A 20,721-nucleotide genomic window follows, 5' to 3' on the forward strand; every position below is an offset into this window, starting at 1 on the left:
TCATGGCATAACTACTTTCTCCTCAAAGATAGGAGAATAATCTCAACGGTGGATCAATTCACCTCAAAGGTAGGAAATAACTGATCACCGTTGGAGATATAGTTAAAACATTTCTCAGACGTGAGATCTTTACACTCTCCAATACTCTTTCCAAAGAAGAGTTCCAAGTCCTAACGGCGGATCGATTCACCTCAAAGATAGGAAGCAAATCGATCGCCTAAGGCAACTTAACTTCCTTAAAAGGAATAAAAGCTTCAAAGCCTTCAACAAGGCTCACATTTCAGGGTACGGCTGGCCACCTGCCCAGAACCAATAAACAAATCCTAAAACCTAGATATTTACTTGCTAAAAGATATAAAGCGTAAAGTAAAAGATAAATGGTTGCAAAAAAGGATTAAAACAAATTGTACTTGAAATTACATCCAAAAGTTAAACATTTACAGGAGGATCCTCCTTAGCGTCCTTCTCCAAAGATACGCCCTCTAGAGGAACCTCATCCCCCACAGTAACGGTTCCCTCTTGGAGAATCGTACAATCGAATATCAAATCGTGGCTCTTGTCACCCGCCCCCTGGGATGCTTCGCCGAGGTCATCTGATTCAAAATCAACGATAGGCTTGCTCTCTTCGGCTGATCCGCTCATCTCCTTCCGAATTTGATCGCGGATGAAATCCTTAACGTTCGGGATCTTGCGATACTTAAGGCAATCCTCAACCTCGGGGACCATGTACTTTGGGTCTACGAAGTCGATTTTAGGGTAGGAAAGCTTAACGTATGCCATGATCCATTCGCCGTAATAATAAGCACATTCTCCCGTCAGGATCTCCGCGTTCAACAAAGCAGCCTTGTGATTCTTAGCATCCTCTTCCAATTCTTCTATTCTCCCCTTTAGACTACGGATCTCCGCGTCCTTACTTTCATTAAGGGCAACAGCGGAAGCAGCATTGGCATTAGCCACGCCTATCTCTTTCTCCATCCTTTTCATGGTCACTTTATCCGCCACCCCTTGTAGGAGATCCGCCTCCATAGCACGCATGCGCGTATACACCTGGCAAAGCAAAAGCTGATTCAAAAAACAAGATCTCTCCAAAGGAGATCACTCTTTCATCCAAAAATGTAAGATGAGATAGATAAAGCTTACCGTAAGGAGCTCTGTTTTTCCCATCTGGACATGGGATGATCCGGAGATCTTATTCTGGCTCTCCCGTACTTTGCCAAGTTGACCAAGGGCCTCGTCGAGATCATTGATAACCGACTCATTCCTCAAGGACCCTTTGTCGCCATACTTGGCGAACCAATACCCTCCCAAATCAGGCTTAACCACCTATGCGAGAAGTAGAAGGCTAAAATCAAGATCCATAGCAGAAGAAGGAAAAAAGAGTAAAGTAAATATACCTGTTCTAGCTCTGCTCTGGGCTTCTCAGCTCTCATGGCATCCGCCAGCAACTTTACTACACTAGCAGCAGCAGATCTCTTCTTCTTATGAGGAGGATCCGCGGCGCCTTCAAAAGGTCGTTTTCCAGAGTTTTTACTGAGAATCGCCACCTGGGTACCTTGTTGGGCCTCCATCTCCTTCTATTTTTTACGCATCTCTACAAGGGCGCGACTGGCCTCAGACAAACCCCTGACAAGGGAACAGCGAAATAATTAAAGTTCAAGGAAGAAACAAAGTTACCTTCATCAAGTTGTGTAAACTTCACGTAAGTAATCACATCCCCCTCACAGCGGACCAGAGGAATGTCGTTCATCATGAATTCCAAAGCATCAGCGTACGTCCAAGCATCCGTCTTGATGCTTTTCATGAGATCAGCCACCTCCTCATTACTATTGGTTAGGATACGCATATTTCCAGCCATGTGTAAAGGTTTGGCGTTCCAAACTAGTGGGAATCCTAGGGGTTCGTTCTTTTTCACCTTAATAAAGAAGAATTTTTCGTCCTAGAGATGGACGTTTGACATCTTACCACAGAAGGGCGAATAGGTTTAGAATTTGGCGAAGGTATAAAAGGACTCGGATTTTCACTTCATAGGTTTGTGAAGAGACCGGAAGACACGAGGATTACAGACTACACCCAGGTTCGCCGCTAAATAACAATCTAGGGCAATATCTAACCAGCCATTTGGATGGAGTTGGCAGGCGGTGATTCCAAAAAATTCCAGGATATCTGCTATCATCTTAGGAGGAGGAAGACGGAACCCTCTCTCCACATGACAACTATATACGGACAAGTACCCTACGGGCGGACAGGCGGGTCGCTGATGAGCAGCCGCCAATTCGGTCTCATAGCCTTTGATCCACGGATAGCGATCCGCCAAATCAGCTAGATCCGCGGCACCCATACGAGACGGAGTAGTCTCTGCATGAGGCATCTTTTTCCTAATCGGAGTCGAAGAAGAAGCCTCCATCCCGGAAAAACTCCTAGAATCTATTGCCGGAGCAGTTCGGGTCACAACGACGGAAGGGGTCTGGGCTTTAATCAAACAAGGACGACGACTCCTACTCTCTCTCACCGTGTTACTCAACTCCGACAAATCGCAACTAAAGGTACTCTCAGACGAACTTGAATCCTCGGAAGAAGACCAGCTAAAAAAGGGCTCAGAGGGGGAAGTTAAGTTAAAAAGTTCGGTGGTTGATTCAGAACTCATAAAAAACCCAGAAACACAAGAAATTTCACTTACATGGAAAATCAGAAGTTTTTTTGAAGATTCTTGATGCCAGGAAAAGCTCTGGAAAAAACTCGAACAAAATGGAAAGGAAATCGCAAATGAAGAGGAAAGAGAAGGAGAGAGGTTGAAGAAGGCTTCACCACTGACCTCGAGCAGCGCTCCTAGGACACCTGTCGCACGATGAATGGCCTAGAACAGAGCAACAATAAATACGAATCATCATGACGGTGTGCAAGGAAGAGCAAAAGCCCTAAAGGACTTTGATGGAACTTGGGGGGGGGGGGCTTCTGATAACATCGAGATATTATCCACTGCATCAAATAGGATATTTACAAAAACGGCCGCGTAGTTGGGCGATCCAGGAAGCAATGGCGTATCAAGCAAGTCATCCGAGTGGCGGATCACCTAGACTCCGCCACACATGATCCGTAGTCAGGCTTACGTTAGACCCGCCATCATGCCTCGATCCGCCCGTCAGACGGTTGAGCTGATTCCCAATAAAGGCAATTAATGGACCGTTAATGAGCTAACAGCCACACTTAAAGGAGATCCGTAACCGCCATTAATGAGGCATTAATGGAGACTTTCTGGTTACTAGGAGTTAAAATCACATGACTATAAATAGCTTGCATCCCAAGCTATTGAGGTACACATTCACATTCTCACTCTAGACCCTATTGTCAATACAGTTTATCTTTATTCATATACTGACTTTGGCATCGGAGCTTCCCCCCGTCGAACCCAACGACGCCCCCGCAGGGAAGGAATCCGGTGGAAAGTTCTTCACCCATTATCATAGTTGATGAAGGATCGTATTATACTGTACCTAATACAGAAAGGTTAATGTCAGTTATCAACCTGACTTCTTAATTGCTCTGGGGGAATATCATAGGTTCTGCTAGTAACAGCTCGCGACGGTATTCCGTTATATATATGTTGGAATTAATCGTGATGAATAATTTCAAAGGATATATACGGCTAGTGGCAATAAAGAACCTAATGGGTCGCATATGGGACTTGGAATCGGAGGACGAAAATGTAATTAGTGAGACACTATATATATGGGCCGAAATTTGTAGATTAATTAGGGATAAATTAATTTGATTAATAATTATAATTTGATGATGGTTATTAATTAAATTAAAGGATTACCTGATAATATTAATTAGAAGTTTTTATGTGATTGAAACTCTAATTAATTATCCCTAACATTAATTAATTATTAATTTGATTAATAATAATTATCTAGATATAATTAGTTATTATTTAGATAATAGTAAAGTGTGTATTTAATTATCTAATTAGGAATCCTATTCCGAATAAGATTCCAATTATTTAATTGCCTAACACAACTGGGATTAGGGTTTTGAGAAGTCTATAAATAGACTCCCTAATCCCATATTTCGACCAACACTAAATAGAAGGGCTAGAGGAATCGTTCCGCAACCGTCTCGGCTAATTACTATATTTCTTACTCTTTCTTTGATCTCGTATCGATTTCTGTTAGAGGCAATCATTGCGATTGCTATTATTAAGGTTGATTACTAATTAATTATCTTTTTCTGTGTTGTTTCTTTTGCTGTTCGTGATACATAGATTAAGAGTTGTGGGCACTTCGTTTGCAACCGTAAATAGTTCTTCACCGAAGGTATTACTTTCTATCCCTCTTTATATGAAATAACAATTAACAGATCTTGGAAAAGAGAAATAGATAAAATAGATAAAATTTTATTATTTCGCTGCGCCTAGGCTTGTCTATTTTCCTTCATTGGTATCAGAGCCTATGTTAATCTGTTATTTTTTTTTGAATCACTAATCTGTTATTTCATATATAAAAATAAAAGGGTTTTTCAATCAGATTGAGTAAATTTATTGTTAGGTTAATTAATAAATTTGATTTAATTAATTAATCTAAAGATAAATGGTTAAGATGAGATTAAAATGTTTTATGATTCGGTTAATTAACAAAGGGTTTGTAGAATTAAATGGTTGATTAAAACGATGTTTGTATATGTGATATATGTGTTTTGTGGATTAAGGGTTTAACCGTTTGAATCGTTAAAAGAGTTAATTAGATTAATCCTTGAAAATTTGATTTTATTAAACGATTTGAACGAAACGGTTACAATCGATTAATTATTGATATATATTTAAAAGGTTATATATAATCATATATTAGTTTATATATTATATATAAAAGGTTTATTTGAATCGAAAGTTTTTAAATTAAACTCGCCATTCGCATGGGTGTTAAAAAGCTCTCGGTGGAATCTGATAATCTGGAGGCTATTAACAGGATTTCAGATAGCCAGGCTGTTTGTCTGAAGAGCCAGAATCTCATCAAAGCTATTTTGAGGCTTCGTCCTGCCTTTGAGTATCTTAATTTCTCCCATATTTTTAGGGAGCAAAACCGCGTGGCGGATCGCTTAGCAGCTGCTGGGCATGGGAGAATGTTAGGTGTTTCTACCCTCTTTGTTCCTCCTTCTTTTCTTTTTCCTTCTCTCCTAGAAGATAAGATTGGGGTCAGCCTTCCTAGACTGATCCCGGTGTAGGTTTTTGTTGGTTTTGTTTTTTTTCCTTTCCTTTCTTACAAAAAAAAAAAAAAAAAAAGAAAGTTTTTAAATTAAAAGAGTTTTAATTTAAAACGATTTTGTTAAAGTAGTTTAATTGAAAGTTTTGTTTTAAACATAAAAGAAAAGAAATATTTAAAAATAAATAAATAAATAAATTTGATATTTCGAATACAGCAGCTATTGCTGTATTCGAATTACCACCTATTCCCTTGTTCAAAGGAGTAGGCGGGGCGGCCGCAATTGCTGCCTCTTTGGCAGCAATGCCGCTGCTGTCGCGGATCTGGACGAAATCGGTTTTTTTTGTCCCGTCACATTTATTTTGAGTTTCTGATTTTTTTTTTTGAAAATATTTTAGTTTTTCAGAAACTGAGTTTTAATATATAAAATTAATTGATCCACATGATTTAATCGTTGTCTATTTTAAATTGTATAGATTGAATTCAGTTGTCTAATTAAGATGTTTTGATACGGTTAATTAGATAAACTATTTCATTGATACAAAATTAAAATTTAGAAACAACGAATCAACCCATATAAATTTATTAATCATTATAATTAATAAAAGGATACGGTAATGATATGTGTTTTAATTTGATTTTGCAAACCGTTTTGTGCTTAATAAATATACTTGATATATTAGTTAATCACTTTAAACGGTTTTGGTAAAATGATTAAACACAATGATGTATAATCTCTCGTCTTAAAAGTTTTGTGTTCTGGAATTGATTTTACAAAGTTTAATTATTTGTATGTGATACGGTTGAATTAAACACGTTAAATAATCTTGGTAAAATAATTGAACATAAATAATTAATATTTTGTATAGTTGTATTTTGAATTGTCTAATTAAGTTTATATTTGATATACTTTAATTAAGATAAAATATAGATGATACAAAATTAATTAAAGGTTAATTTGATAGAAAAGTTAAGTAAAGGACTAAATTGATAATATAATTAATTTAAGGGTTAATTTGATTAACTAAAATATTACATAAACAGTTTATGTAATCAACCAATTAAGTTTATTTAATTGAGTCTTTGCATGTTTGGAGTTATGGACATATTTGGACCCTCTATTTAGTCTTTTGACATTTTTTGAAAATAGGACCTGCGTGTCCTGCCTTTTCTACTCTCTATTGTAATTTCTCTTCTCATCTAATTCCCTTCAAATTAGTTGAAGTATTCTTTAGTAGTATAGAAATTAATATTGATGTAATTTCAAGGCGTCATGGAGAAGACGGATGACCTAAAGAGAAATATGTAATAGTTAGTATTTCCCTAGGTTTGACCTTTTATTCCGTTTCTGGCTCAACGGAATAATTTAGATAATATGTCCATAACTACCAATGTAAATTGTATGTGTCTAATGTATGCCAAGACTAGGTTAGATTATGAGACTTAAAATAAAATCCCTCACTAATTAAAAGTTAAGTAAATAAGCAAGTTATTAAAATCGGTTGCCCCTCCCTAATATTATAATTCAGCTGGCAGTACTGGGGGCCTTTGGGTTGTTGAGCAAACTCAAGCTCCCGTCTTATGGTAACACCTGAATTATCGAAAATCGTTTTCACGAATATGAGGTAATACTTAAATTGAGTTAGAATAATTGGATGAGCAAACTCATGTTGTTCTAACCTAATGGGCAATATGGTTGGGATTGATAAACAAAACATATCAGTTACTAATGTGGTTAGTAACCCAATAACCTAGGAATCACATGGTTGATGTGATTGATTGCATGAATCTACCTAATGAATGAAACTAGCTTGTTGAGCAAATTCAACATGAAATTTCAGGAGTTAGGATTCTAGCTCACTAAGGGATTTGTGAAATTTTTCGAATTAATATTGAGGGTTATTAATTTGGTAAAATAGTGGGAGCAATTTAAAAACATAAAAGACCAACGTATTTAAATTGTAAATGAATTAAGAAAATGAATAACATCCATCACTCTATCTCACTCTCAAGTAAATACTCTGAATCATCATATCTGAAATGGATCTATGTAATATTTTAACCGATAACAAATTGAATAGTTCAAAATTCACCAACTGTTTTGGCAAACTCAAAATTGTTTTGAGGTTTCGAAATGATTGGGTATGTATTAAGATACATTGATACCCATCGTCAAAATTGGTTTGAAGTTCGAAAAGATTGGGTATGTATTAAGATATGCTGATACCCAATGTCCTTGTTGATGATGCTTCTGTCAAGAAGATTGATGTTTACCGGAAGCACCAATCAGATGACGAACGTACAGGATGTATCATACTTGCAACTATGGCACTAGAGCTACAAAAGCAACATAAGAACTTGGATGCGTATTCCATAGTTATGCACTTAGAGGAGATGTTTTGAGAAACAGACTCAAATGCGAAAGCTATGAGATAGCAATGATTGTTTCGCTCCAAGATGCAAGAAGGTTCTTCTGTTGTGGCACTTTGTGTCAAGATGATTGACTACATCACCAAAGCTTTCTAGTATTAGATTTGTGATGGATAATGAATTAAGTGTCGACTTAGTTCTACAATCCTTCCGAGAGATTTATTCACAAGTTCATCTCGAACTGTTAGATGAATAAACTCAGAGACCTCTCTAGAAGAGCTCTTGAATATGCTCAAGTCAGTTGAGCCCAAATCTTAAGAAAGTGATGTCAGCACTTGTTATTAAGGGATATCATGAGAGAAAAGGAAGTTTCCCAATTCTAAAGATTCCAAGAAGAACAAATGCATTAAACCCAAGTCAATAAAAACAAGAAGGGAATGCCACCAATATGGTAAGAAGGGAATTGGAAAAGGAACTGTAAGAAGTACTTAGACTCTCTCTAGAAGAAGGGTCATGATGGTGCTTTTACTTTTAGAACTAAAGGATAGATAATTCAACTTTTTGTGATAGTCACTTAGGCCATATAAGCAAGAAACTCATGTCTAAGCTACATTAAGATGGGCTTATAGACTCATTTGATTTTGAATCAATGAGCACATATAAGTCTTGTTTAAAAGAAAGATGACAAAGACACCCTTTAGCAATAAAGGAGAATGTGTATCAGACACTCTAAGACTAGTACGTTCAGATGTATGTAGTCATACGTCAAACACAAGCAAGAGAAAGGTTCAATCACTTCATTAGCTTCATAAGATGATCATACCAGATATTGATTCATCTACTTGATGAAGCATGAGTCAGAAGCTTTTGAGAAAGTTCAAATGCTTCAAGAATGAAGTAAGAAAAACAAACAAGTAAGAATATTATAGTGCTTCGATTAGATCATCGTGGAGAATATCTTTCTAATGATTTTTCTGAATTATCCAAATTGAATATAGGATTCGCTCATAATGGACTCCTCCGTATACACCCTGATGTATATGAAAGGAGAAATTGTACTCTATTGGATATAGTACGATCCATGATGAGCACAACCTCTCTTCCAAAGATGTTCTAAGGCTACGCCCTAGAAACCGCCTTATTTACCTTGAACCGAGTATCCACAAAACCGCCAAGTTCTATTCCATTTGAATTGTTCATTGGAAAGGAAACTCAGTTTCTCTTTCATGAGAATTTAGGGGTGTTCAGCACATGTTAAATACATAGAATCAAATTAAGTTAGACCCTAAATCTGATAAATATTTCTTCATTGGAATTCCGAAAAGAAACAGTAGGATATTACTTCTATCATTCGGATGATCGAAAGTAATAATATCCAAACACTGTATTTCTAGAGAAAGAGTTTCTTCTAGAAACACAAGTAGAAAGAGTGATTGAACTTGAAGAAGTTCAAGAAGAAGGATTAGCTGAAATAGCGGAAGCGATAGGTGGAACCCGAATCTGTCTCACAGGATGAGACAATGGTGACATTACTAACTCATATGTCTGGTCGAGTTCATCAAATCCTAAAGAGATTTGGATTTCTAGTGGGAGCCGATGAAATCCCAAAGAGATTTGGATTTCTAGTGGGAAACGATGAAGAGGTTCACTTATTAGACGATAAACCTACGACTTATGAGAAGGCTCTTGTAAACCTATACATGTAAGCTAGTGGGAGCTCGTATGAGCCTTTACATGTAAACTAGTGGGAGCTTGGTCGTTTATTTAGTGTTATATGTCGATGATATTCTACTAATAGGAACGACGTAGCTATACTGCAATCGGTGAAAATTTTGGTTATGCATACTGCAATCGGTGAAAATTTTGGTTATCGGATGAAATCCTCCATAATAGACTTAGGAGAAGCAGCTTACATCTTAAGGATTAAAATCTATGGAGATAGATTGAGAAGACTGCTTGACCCCTCCCAGTCTAAATACATTGACAAAGTGCTCAAATCGTTTTGCACTAGACCTAACATCACTTTTGCTTTAAGCATGACAAAGTCGATTATAGGTCAATTAGAGTGATGGTCACTGGATTGTTGTCGAGAACATTCTTAAGTACTTAAAATGACTGAAGATATGTTCCAGGTATATAGAGATGAAATTTGAAAGTTGGAGACTTTCAGATATAAGTCATCAAACAGATAAAGATGATCTTACGAAATACAAGTTTATTCTGAAAGAGGTACGATTAGCTGGAATAGTTCCAAGCATGAAATCGCGACCGAGCCAGTAAATTAAATCAGAGTATATATATATATATATATATATATATATATATATATATATGTAGCAGCTTCAGAAGAAGCTAAAAGGAAGTTTGGTATGCAAGTTCATTAATGAACTAGGCGTGGTACCTGACATTGTTAATGAGATTAACAATAAGGCTGTTGCTCTTGCTAAGGGCCCGCAGTCTCATAATACGTCCAAACACTATCTCAGTCGTTACCATCTCTTCCGAGACATAACAACAAGAGTAGATGTGAGAATTAAAAGAGTGCCCACCAAGGCACAATCTTATAGATCCATTTAAAAGAATGCCTTACCCCAAAAGGTTCATGATCGTCATACGAACGCTTATGGGAATGTTTTTAGAAACAATTGTCTTTAGTCCAAGTGGGAGAATGTTGGGGTTTATGTCCTATAGACAATTGTTTTAGGATATAAATATTAATGAATAAATTGTTTATTTAATCATTTGTTTAATCAGATATATAGCATTAAAATGTAACTATATATAAAGGCACAAATCTTTCATAAAGAAAGTAATCCTAAGTTTATTTAAGTAGTTATAAAGTGTTCATACAAGCATGAAGTGAGACTATACTTTATAATAGACCAATAGACTTAAAGTAAACCCAAGTCAAGTAATATGTTATAGGGGTTGGCATATTACTGTTGAGACTTGCATGTAACAGTGTTTTCTGTCGAGACAGAAAGCTGATCTCACAAGCTTTAGATATTCAGATATCTAGACAGTTACATGGATCCAGTGAAGGAGTTCATTAGGATTGGGGCCGGACTTGAGATAACAGAATGGATTGATTTATCTAATGTGTCAACTGTTCATCTCAATGGTATTAGTAGGTATAACTAATCCTCAGACTCAAACATTTGTTAATTATTGATTCTAGATTATGGAGTCTGATACTTTGATTCTGTGCGAGCACGATCCAACAGGTGAGAGCCTGGGGTGTGTGAGAGCAGAGTTATGTATCACACAAAGTAATTGCAGAATAGTTAATGTCAGATTGAGCATTCATCACTCCCGATAAGTGGGAGATATATCCAAATGGCCGCTTGTGGTGAATTGACTGAAATCCTTGCAAGGTGATAGAGCTAAGAGTAGAAATGAACATTTCACTTAACTTATCTTTTCAGAGTGAATTCAACCTGTATAAGTAAAATCGGACTCTTCGTTATATGTAACCTTGACACGTTCCATGGTTATAAGGAATTGACCGACATGATATAGTTGATGAAGGATCGTATTATACTGTACCTAATACAGAAAGGTTAACGTCAGTTATCAACCTGACTTCTTAATTGCTCTGGGGGAATATCATAAGTTCTGCTAGTAACAGCTCGCGACGGTATTCCGTTATATATATGTTCGAATTAATCGTGATGAATAATTTCAAAGGATATATACGACTAGTGGCAATAAAGAACCTAATGGGCCGCATATGGGACTTGGAATCGGAGGACAAAAATGTAATTAGTGAGACACTATATATATGGGCCGAAATTTGTAGATTAATTAGGGATAAATTAATTTGATTAACAATTATAATTTGATTATGGTTATGAATTAAATTAAAGGATTATCTGATAATATTAATTAGAAGTTTTTATGTGATTGAAACTCTAATTAATTATCCCTAACATTAATTAATTATTAATTTGATTAATAATAATTATCTAGATATAATTAGTTATTATTTAGATAATAGTAAAGTGTTTATTTAATTATCTAATTAGGAATCCTATTCCGAATAAGATTCCAATTATTTAATTGCCTAACACAACTGGGATTAGGGTTTTGAGAAGTCTATAAATAGACTCCCTAATCCCATATTTCGACCAACACTAAATAGAAGGGCTAGAGGAATCGTTCCGCAACCGTCTCGGCTAATTACTATCTTTCTTACTCTCTCTTTGATCTCGTATCGATTTCTGTTAGAGGCAATCATTGTGATTGCTATTATTAAGGTTGATTACTGATTAGTTATCTTTTTCTGTGTTGTTTCTTTTGTTGTTCGTGATACACGGATTAATAGTTGTGGGCAATTCGTTTGCAACGGTAGATAGTTCTTCACCGAAGGTATTACTTTCTATCCCTCTTTATATGAAATAACAATTAACAGATCTTGGAAAAGGGAAATAGATAAAATAGATAAAATTTTATTATTCCGCTGCGCCTAGGCTTGTCTATTTTCCTTCACAAACAGACGGTCGGACATGGGTGGTCAACTGAACTTTGGGAAACTTACTACGCAGCAAGTGTAAGAATAAGCCTAGGATGTGGGATGTGGTTCTAGCTCAAGCTGAGTTCGCCTACAATGGAGCTGTACATTGGGGCAGTGGAAAGTTGCCATTTGAGATAGTGTATATGAAGATCCCGGATCATACCCTTGATGTAGCACATCTTCCTAAAGGGAACGTGACCGCCAACCAACTAGGCAGGGACTACGTACAGATGCACCAGAAGGTGAAGGAAACTCTTGTGGAGAGAAACCAGAAATTGAAGGCTCAGGCGGATGAACACCGTAAGGACTTACAGTTTGAAGTTGGGGATGAGGTTATGGTTTATTTAGGCAAAGAGAGACTCACCAACGCCCTAAGCAGCAAGCTTCGACCCAGGAAATACGGGCCATATAAAGTCACCAAGAAGGTCAATGCCAATGCCTATCATATAGCTTTGCCAAATTGGCTTGGTAAAATGTCACCAACTTTCAACATCCGTGACCTTAGCCAATGGAAGCCTAATGGTCCTTTGGAGTTTGATAAGAACAAATCAATGTCCAGTTCTTTCAAAGAAGGAGGGAATGATGCGGACATCCTACCTAGAGCCACCGCCCAAACACAATCTGGCGAATCCTCAGATACCATAGGCCACACGAACAACACGTGCACCCTAGGTTGTACCCATCGGGGGGGATCCTAGGAGTGTACGAAAGGGCGTATCCCTTTCGGTGTATCAACCTCAACTCCTAGGCGGATGCTCAAGCTTACTTCCTCACGAAGGAAATCACCAACAACCCTGACAATCCGTACCTGAACCTTTGTACTACTTGTCTGGATGCTTTACCAATCTTACCCTTTCTTTGTGCCTTGTTATAACCCTCAGAGGGGTATTTCTTGTCATTTCGGGAGTTATTAAACCCCCATTTTGTAAGGATGAGGTAACTTTTATCAATCAACTCTTTCTCTTTGAGAATTCAAGGTTTATACCTTTATCTTGAGATTCACTCCTTCTAGTCTAGTTAGAGAAGAACATCTTTGTTGGTTTACGATTAAAACCTTCATTTATCGCTTTCAATCTGTATCAAGAAAAAAAAGACTATATGAAGCCGATTCTGGATGGAGTGTGTTTCTCTCTATTGTGCCAAAAAACAGTTTCATGCACTGTCTACTATTGCTTTATCACGATATATGATATTGAAGATCAAGGGTGGCCTCAGTATTTTAGGGGCCATAGGCAGCTCTCATATTCCATTTTTTTACAAATTTAAATTTAATATATATGAAATATAATTAATTCTTGACTTAATAAGAGAACTAATTGAGGATCAAACTTTTTAACAATCTGCAGAGAATGAAATAATTAATTGTTATATTATGTATGAATTTATCCATATGGTTGTTGGATGAACATTGATTTAACATTTATGTATAAAACAATCCAATTTCGAGATTCATTAATGAAAGATGAGTTTTTGTTTCATGTATAATTTTATGTTCGGGCTATTTTTCAATCTCTAGCATGTTGACCACCCAATAAAGTTTTTCTATCACCGAAAAAAACTATCGTCGCGTGAATCTTAAGCTTAAAATTGTACTATTTTGTAGGTAGATGCTAAATTTACTTTCCCCCAAAACCATATGACTAAATTTGTAACTCATCTCTATTATTATTAAGAAAAAAATTGTGAAATAAATTTTGAAGCCCCTTGTTGTGCTATTATAGTTAAGAGACGATGCTACAAAAAAAAAAGAGACAATTTATGTTATTGATATCGATTTTTCGATTCCACTTAGTCGACTGTATTCTAATTTTTCTATATATAACTACTATTAAATTCTAACATTATATAATAATTATTTACGAATATAATTTTTCAACAATTGAAATCTCAATAATTATTTTATTATAATTGAAATTAGTTTTGAATTTTGTAAAAAAAATTAAAACTTTTTTGGATCTCCTAAACAAGAGGCCCTAGGCGACCATCTATACAGCCTCCTTTGGAGCCGCCCTTATTGAAGATGCAGATTCAAACTTCTAAATTGTAATTTTTTCATTATTTATGTCAAGTTGTACTATTTTTTTCTATTTGGGTGAAATAATTATAATTTTAAAAAAAAAATTATTTACAAAAAAGAAAACAATAAGAATGAATGGAATTTAATGATTGGAATACATTAAGTCCCTGTTCTTTATTACTTAATTTTAGTATCAATCAGTTCAGTTCAGTAACTTATCATTACTTATTATAATTATAATTATTTTTTATTTTTATTATTATTATTAGAATCATTATTATTTTTATAAACTTTTTATTTTAATTATTGCTATTTTTAATCGACTAATCATGGACGGCTATGATGTTCTGCAAACTGGATTGCTAATGTTTTGAAGGTTTGGATTAAGGACTTGGCGATGATCATTTATTAGACTCAAATGCATTGTTGTTGTCGTGACAATCTGTTGTGTTTTAGTTGAGGAAGCCGATGTTCAATCTTTATTTACCAATGAAGGTTGGTCCGAGTGTAGACTTGTTTATGGGCTGGACCGGGCCGGGATTAACCGGGCTTGTTACTGATAGCGCGAAGTCTAGTGGTCGTATTTCTCTTTACGACGAAAAATGTGGATGTTGATAAGTGCTTTGGCTATGGATGTGGTCTTTCTAAATGCTCTATGTTCACTAGACGTCACTACTTAGAGGCAAGTGTACCCCGTCGTATCAAGTAATAATCCGGTTAAGACCGGGTATCGAATCCACGGGATTTATAATTACAAGTATTAGACGACTCGGTTTCGTATGTTATTCAAGCGGCGATTACTTTGGGGTAAAGTAAGACACAACTACACACTATCCCTAACTATTGGCGACTCAGATTTGTGTAGCTAAAACCCTATGAAGTAGGATGATTAACGATAAGTTACAACCACGATAAATAACGATTCTAAATGTATATGGATAATAATTTACTCTTGTAAAGACGACTAAGTGTAGTAGGACCGACCCGTGAAGCACTTAGACTACGTGATTCCTAGTCAAGGCGTGTCTAATGTGGGGGAATTAGCAACTAGGGCCCGTAAGTTCCGTGGCTTGTCAATTCCTACGGTTTCCGGTTTGTCACTTCCGGTAAGGCAACATCTATATAACTCCCTAAGGATAGCCCGAATGGCGTCGGAAATCGCGTTCTCCTACACAATAATCAATTAGACGGTCATTTTAAGATCCCTGAAACTCAAGTAAAAAAATTTCTGGTGAACGGAATCCGGGTGAGCATTTTCTGGTGAGGAAAAAGTTACCCAGAAAATTCTCAAAAAATTCTAGAAAATGTAAAACATTATTCTAAGAAACTTTAATTCTTGGATCGAAGCGGGATTTCTTACGGTTTAGTCCCAATAAAACTTGTTCCTCAATTTTATCCATTTTACATGCTTCAACAATTTATTGGGATTAAACCGTAAGAAATCCTACTTCGACTCAATAATTAAAGTTTCTCCAAATAATGTTTTACATTTTCTGAAATATTTTGAGAATTTTCTGGGTACTTTCGGATTTCTCACCGGAAAACGCTCATCTAATCGCCGGATTCCGTTGATTTGGGATTAAACCGTAAGAAATATCACTTTGAGTCAAGAATTAAAGTTTCTCAGAATGATATTTTACATTTTTTGGAATTTTTTGAGAATTTTCTGGATATTGTTTCTCACAGAAAAACAGATCGCCGGATTCCGTTCACCAGAATTTTTTTTTACCCGAGCTTCTGCGATCTTAAAATGACCGTCTAATTAAGACGAGTCCAACGGTATAAAATGTTTTGAAAAACGAGGTTGGAAAAGTCGGGAAAATGCATTTTAAAGAAAAAAATAAAACAATTTTCTCTTTCCTTTTATTTACAAATTTGTCACTCCTTTTGGTTAATTACAAAATTGGTCTTTGTCACACAATAAGTCTTGTCACACTATAAGAAATGTGTCACATCTGATCTCTTCTATATATATATATATATATTATTGTTGGAATATATTTTGAATTGTAAGATTTACTAAACTATTATAATTTCAAAGAACTTGTCTATTTATGATTTGATAGAAGTAATTGTATTTTTACATCCGTTAAGTGTGTGTTTGGTACATTATAATATAATCAAATGTGTAATATAATGAAATGGAACAATCAGTGGTGAATACATGATTACTCGGTTGGGGGACCGATTTTACATGTGTGTTCCGACGGTCGGAGGAACCCGGACCCCTCCCTGTCTCCGCCCCCTGTATATATGTATTGTTGTTCGTATTTAGAATATATTTGAATTGTAAGATTCACTAAACTATTACGGGGTGTTTATTAGAAGGGATATAAGAGATGAGATATGGATAAAAAAAATGAGATAAGTTATCACATGTTTGTTTGAGAGATAAGAGAGTGAAATAAGGGAAGAATAATCCTCTTATCACACTGGTGTTTCTTAGAGGGAATAAAGCCACGAGGATATGGATAAAAAAACCTGAGATGAGTTATTCCATGTTTGTTTTAGAGATATGCTAAAGAGATAAGAGAGGGATATGAGTCTTATCCCTCAAATCCTATACCTAAGAGGGAGGTGGTACAAGGAGGTGGGATAAGCTCATGCGATTTTAATATGATGAAAAGTCCATTTTATCCCTCAAATTAATGTTATGTAGTTTAAATAAGGTTAAAATAGTAAAATGTATTGTTTTATCCATATCTTTATCCCACATACCAAACATTGAATAATAATTCTCGTCTATCATATTTTTATCCTTATCCCAACCATTTATCTTTATCCATATCCCAACTTTTATCTTTATCTCTATCCCAATAAAATACCAAACGCCCCGTAAAGTTATACATGGATGAGTGGTATAAGACATGAGGATAACTTATTTAAATGGAAAAGTCTAATTTGTTCCTCAAATTATATTATTTATTCTATTATGGTGTTCCAAATATTTCTAAAGTTAATTTTAATTTTTGAACTTTTAAAAAGCTAAGTTTGTCTATATATTATTGTAGTATCAATGCCGAATAAAATTAATTAAATTTAATCTATCATCTTAAATATATTAGTTATTCTATTTTTTTTTCTTTGAAAACATAATACAATGTTCCAAGTATTTCTCAAGTTATTCTATTTGTTGTATTTTGAAATTTAATACAATGTTCCGAGTATTTCTCACGTTATTTCATTTTTTGTATTTTGAAAATTTAATACAGTGTTCCAAGTATTTTTCAAGAACTTTGTAGATTAAATTCAATTAATTTTATTCCACGTTGATACTACAGTAATATATATATTCTATTTAAATTTGGATAAGGGTAATATAGTAAAATGAATCATTTTATCTCTATCTCTATCCTACATATCAAACATTGGATAATAAACTCTCGTATCTTATTTTTATCCTTATCTCAATCTTTTATTCTTATCTCTATCCTAACCTTTATCCGTATCCCGTTATAGGTTCAAACCGAACTTATATATTTATTATGGGCTTAATACATCACCAGCTCCCTGAACTTGTTCATAATAGTAGATTGGCTCCCTGAACTTTGCAAATATCTCCCTAGCTCCCTCAACTTGATTATTTCGTATCACCAGCTCCCTAAACTTGTCCATAAAAATTTATTAACTCCCTGAACTTTGCAAGGGTCTCACTAGCTTCCTAAACTTGTTTATTCTGTAACAACTAATTACAAAAACCATAATACTAACTCAGATTAAGGTGCGAAAATACCCCTAACGTTTCGGGACAGGAGTAATTTTATCCATAATCTCTAAAATGGTGCAATTTTACCCTAACGTTGGAAGCCAAGAGCAATTTACCCCTAACATTGATAAATTTGATTAATTTGAGAAATAATTCATCAAACTGTCTTCTCGGTCATGAATATTATCATCTACACTTCACACGTGCGTCATTTTATCAGTAACAAATCACAAACATATGTTGGGATATGAAAAAAATAAAAAAATATATACTGACTTTTGTACGAATTGGACAAAAAATTCACCAAATTTATAAATTTGCTCTTGGCTACTAATGTTAGGGTAAAATTGCACCATTTTAGACGTTAGGGGTAAAATTACTCCTGACCCAAAATGTTAGGGGTATTTTTGCACCTTAATCCGAGTTAGTATTATGATTTTTGTATTTAGTTGTTATGGAATAAGCAAGTTTAGGTAACTGGTGAGACATTTGCAAAGTTCAGGGAGTTAATAAATTTTTATGGACAAGTTTAGGGAGATGGTGATACGAAATAAGCAAGTTTAGGTTGCTGGTGAGACATTTGCAAAATTCAGGAAGATAATAAATTTTTATGGACAAGTTTAGAGAGTTGGTGATACGAAATAAGCAAATTTAGGGAGCTATTAAGACACTTGTAAAGTTTAGAGCGCCAATCTACTATTATGGACAAGTTCAGGAAGTTGGTGATGTATTAGGCCTTTACTATGATTTGATAGAAGTAATTGTATTTTTTCATCCATTAATTTAGGCCTAATACATAAATAACCCATTGAACTTGTCCAAATGTTGCAACTGCCCCCTCCAACTTTCAATTATAACAACTTACCCTTTAAACTTGACCAATTGTAAAACATAATCCCAAATTGGAAATTTTTTTACCTCGTACTTGAAGCAACCGTAAAAACGTTTCCTCAAATTCGTATCACGCCAAAGATCTGATTATCACACTCCACGAACGTTGCAGTTTTTGTATTTCACGTGTTTCTTCAATTGCAGTTCATGTCAGCAATTTGGGGTTGTGTTTTACAATTGGACAAGTTTGAGGGGTAAATTGTTACAATTGAAAGTTTGGGGGGGCAGTTGCAATATTTGAACAAGTTTAGGAAGTTATTTGTATATTAGACCATTAATTTATTCATGGAAGAGTGTAAATAGAAGCCATGCATATGTATTAGATTAATTGAAAATCACAACACAATGCAACTTTTATTCCCAATCCAAGGCCAAAAAACAACAATAATTGGCCTCACACAACCCAAAGAAAAAACATCAAGAAAAGAGAAAGCATCAAACACATAACCACATATATTATCATCCTTCTTGAATTAATTTTCAAGAACTTTGTAGAAGCTCATTATCTTGTCTGCATTAGCATTGATTTCATGTTCATCAAGTTCACAATTAGCCTTTGGAACATATTTGAAGCAGCTCTTGATAATGGATCCTCCATTAGAGGAAGCTTCAACTTTCACCACAACTGTTATTTTTTCAAGTTTATCTGACCATGGATCTGCTTCAATTATAGTGTACCCAATCGTAAAGTTTGCCTTATCTATTGCTTCTGCTTGTGTCTTAACATACTTGAATTCGTGATCTGCATGAATCATATGATATATTGTCAGACATTAATATAAGATTTAAGGTTAAGGTGCAAAAATACCCATAACGTTTTGGATCATGAGCAATTTTACCTCTAACGTTTAAAATGGTGCAATTTTACCCCTAACGTTGGCAGCTAAGAGCAATTTTACCCCTATAATTTGAGTCAATTTTAAAATGTTAGGGGTAAAATTGCTCTTGGCTTCCCACGTTAGGGATAAAATTGCACCATTTTAGACGTTAAGGATAAAATTGTTCCGGACCGAAAACGTTAGAAATATTTTTACACTTTAACCTTAAGATTTATGATTGAGCATTAAGTGTTAGTTCAAGCTTTTAATTCAAAAGGTTTCACGACATATACATCATTAGTTTAAAAAAAAAAATACTTTTGAATTAAGTAAGTAATTAAATTACCTGGATGAGCAGCAAAAGTAGCCTTCTTGATGGTTCCAGGTCCTCCATTTCCTTCATGGGTCTCAACACTGGCATGGGGGATACTCTTATGAAGAAGATGATGGTTTTCAGGGCAGAAAATGTTAAACATAGTAACTTGGGGGACTGAAGTGGTAATTTCCCTCTCAATAGTCACAACACCCATATTTGATTATATATTTAGCTAAAGAATTGATTTATAAATGTTTTTTGAGATGAGGAAATGCAAAGAATGAAGGCAGCTATTTATAGAATTAATGGAGCTTCAAATATTAGTAATATATAATATTAATATACATGTGTACGTCACTTCAATTTCATCACCTTAAATTTTCTTATTTATTTCTTAAATAATTGGTGTGTCACATTAATATATAATTCAATTTAATTAATTACAAATTTTTATCTTCATTCTTCCTATCTCACCGAGTTAGAGCATCTCCAACAACTTCTTAAGTTGGCTCTTAAATTAAAACTAGTTTTTAGCCTGTGTGATTCACGAATTCATCTTAACATATAAATATTAACAAAAATATAATCTAATAATTACAATTAATGACATAAAGGTGCCATATAAATTAAATATTATTATTTTATTTTCACATTTACTTAAAATAATCTTTTTATAGATAAATATAATAATATAATTAAAATTAATTTATAAAAGAAAAAATTTAAATTTTAGACCTAATGCTCTTCCAGTTCTTTCAACTTGTCTAAATTGGTCATTTTACATCTCCAACTAATCGAATGTCCTAATTACACTCTTAACTTTATAAAAGTGGTATTTCTCACCTCCTTAACTTGTCCAAATTGGTCATTTTACTCCTCCCAAACTCATCGAATG

General features: G+C 34.8%; 1 protein-coding gene across 1 annotated transcript; it reads right to left on the bottom strand.

Moving 5' to 3' along the window:
• Nucleotides 1-18,986: 18,986 nt before the first annotated feature.
• Nucleotides 18,987-20,078, bottom strand: LOC136231161 (major allergen Pru av 1-like). Its single transcript, XM_066020451.1, has 2 exons — nucleotides 19,857-20,078; nucleotides 18,987-19,434 (listed from the first exon to the last, which is right to left on the bottom strand). Exons 1-2 carry the CDS (start codon nucleotides 20,038-20,040, stop codon nucleotides 19,166-19,168), a joined length of 453 nt encoding a protein of 150 aa, XP_065876523.1. The 5' UTR covers nucleotides 20,041-20,078; the 3' UTR covers nucleotides 18,987-19,165.
• Between the last annotated feature and the right edge of the window lie 643 nt (nucleotides 20,079-20,721).

Source organism: Euphorbia lathyris, chromosome 5 (genome assembly GCF_963576675.1).
Source record: "Euphorbia lathyris chromosome 5, ddEupLath1.1, whole genome shotgun sequence".
In the NCBI taxonomy this organism is placed as follows: domain Eukaryota; kingdom Viridiplantae; phylum Streptophyta; class Magnoliopsida; order Malpighiales; family Euphorbiaceae; genus Euphorbia; species Euphorbia lathyris.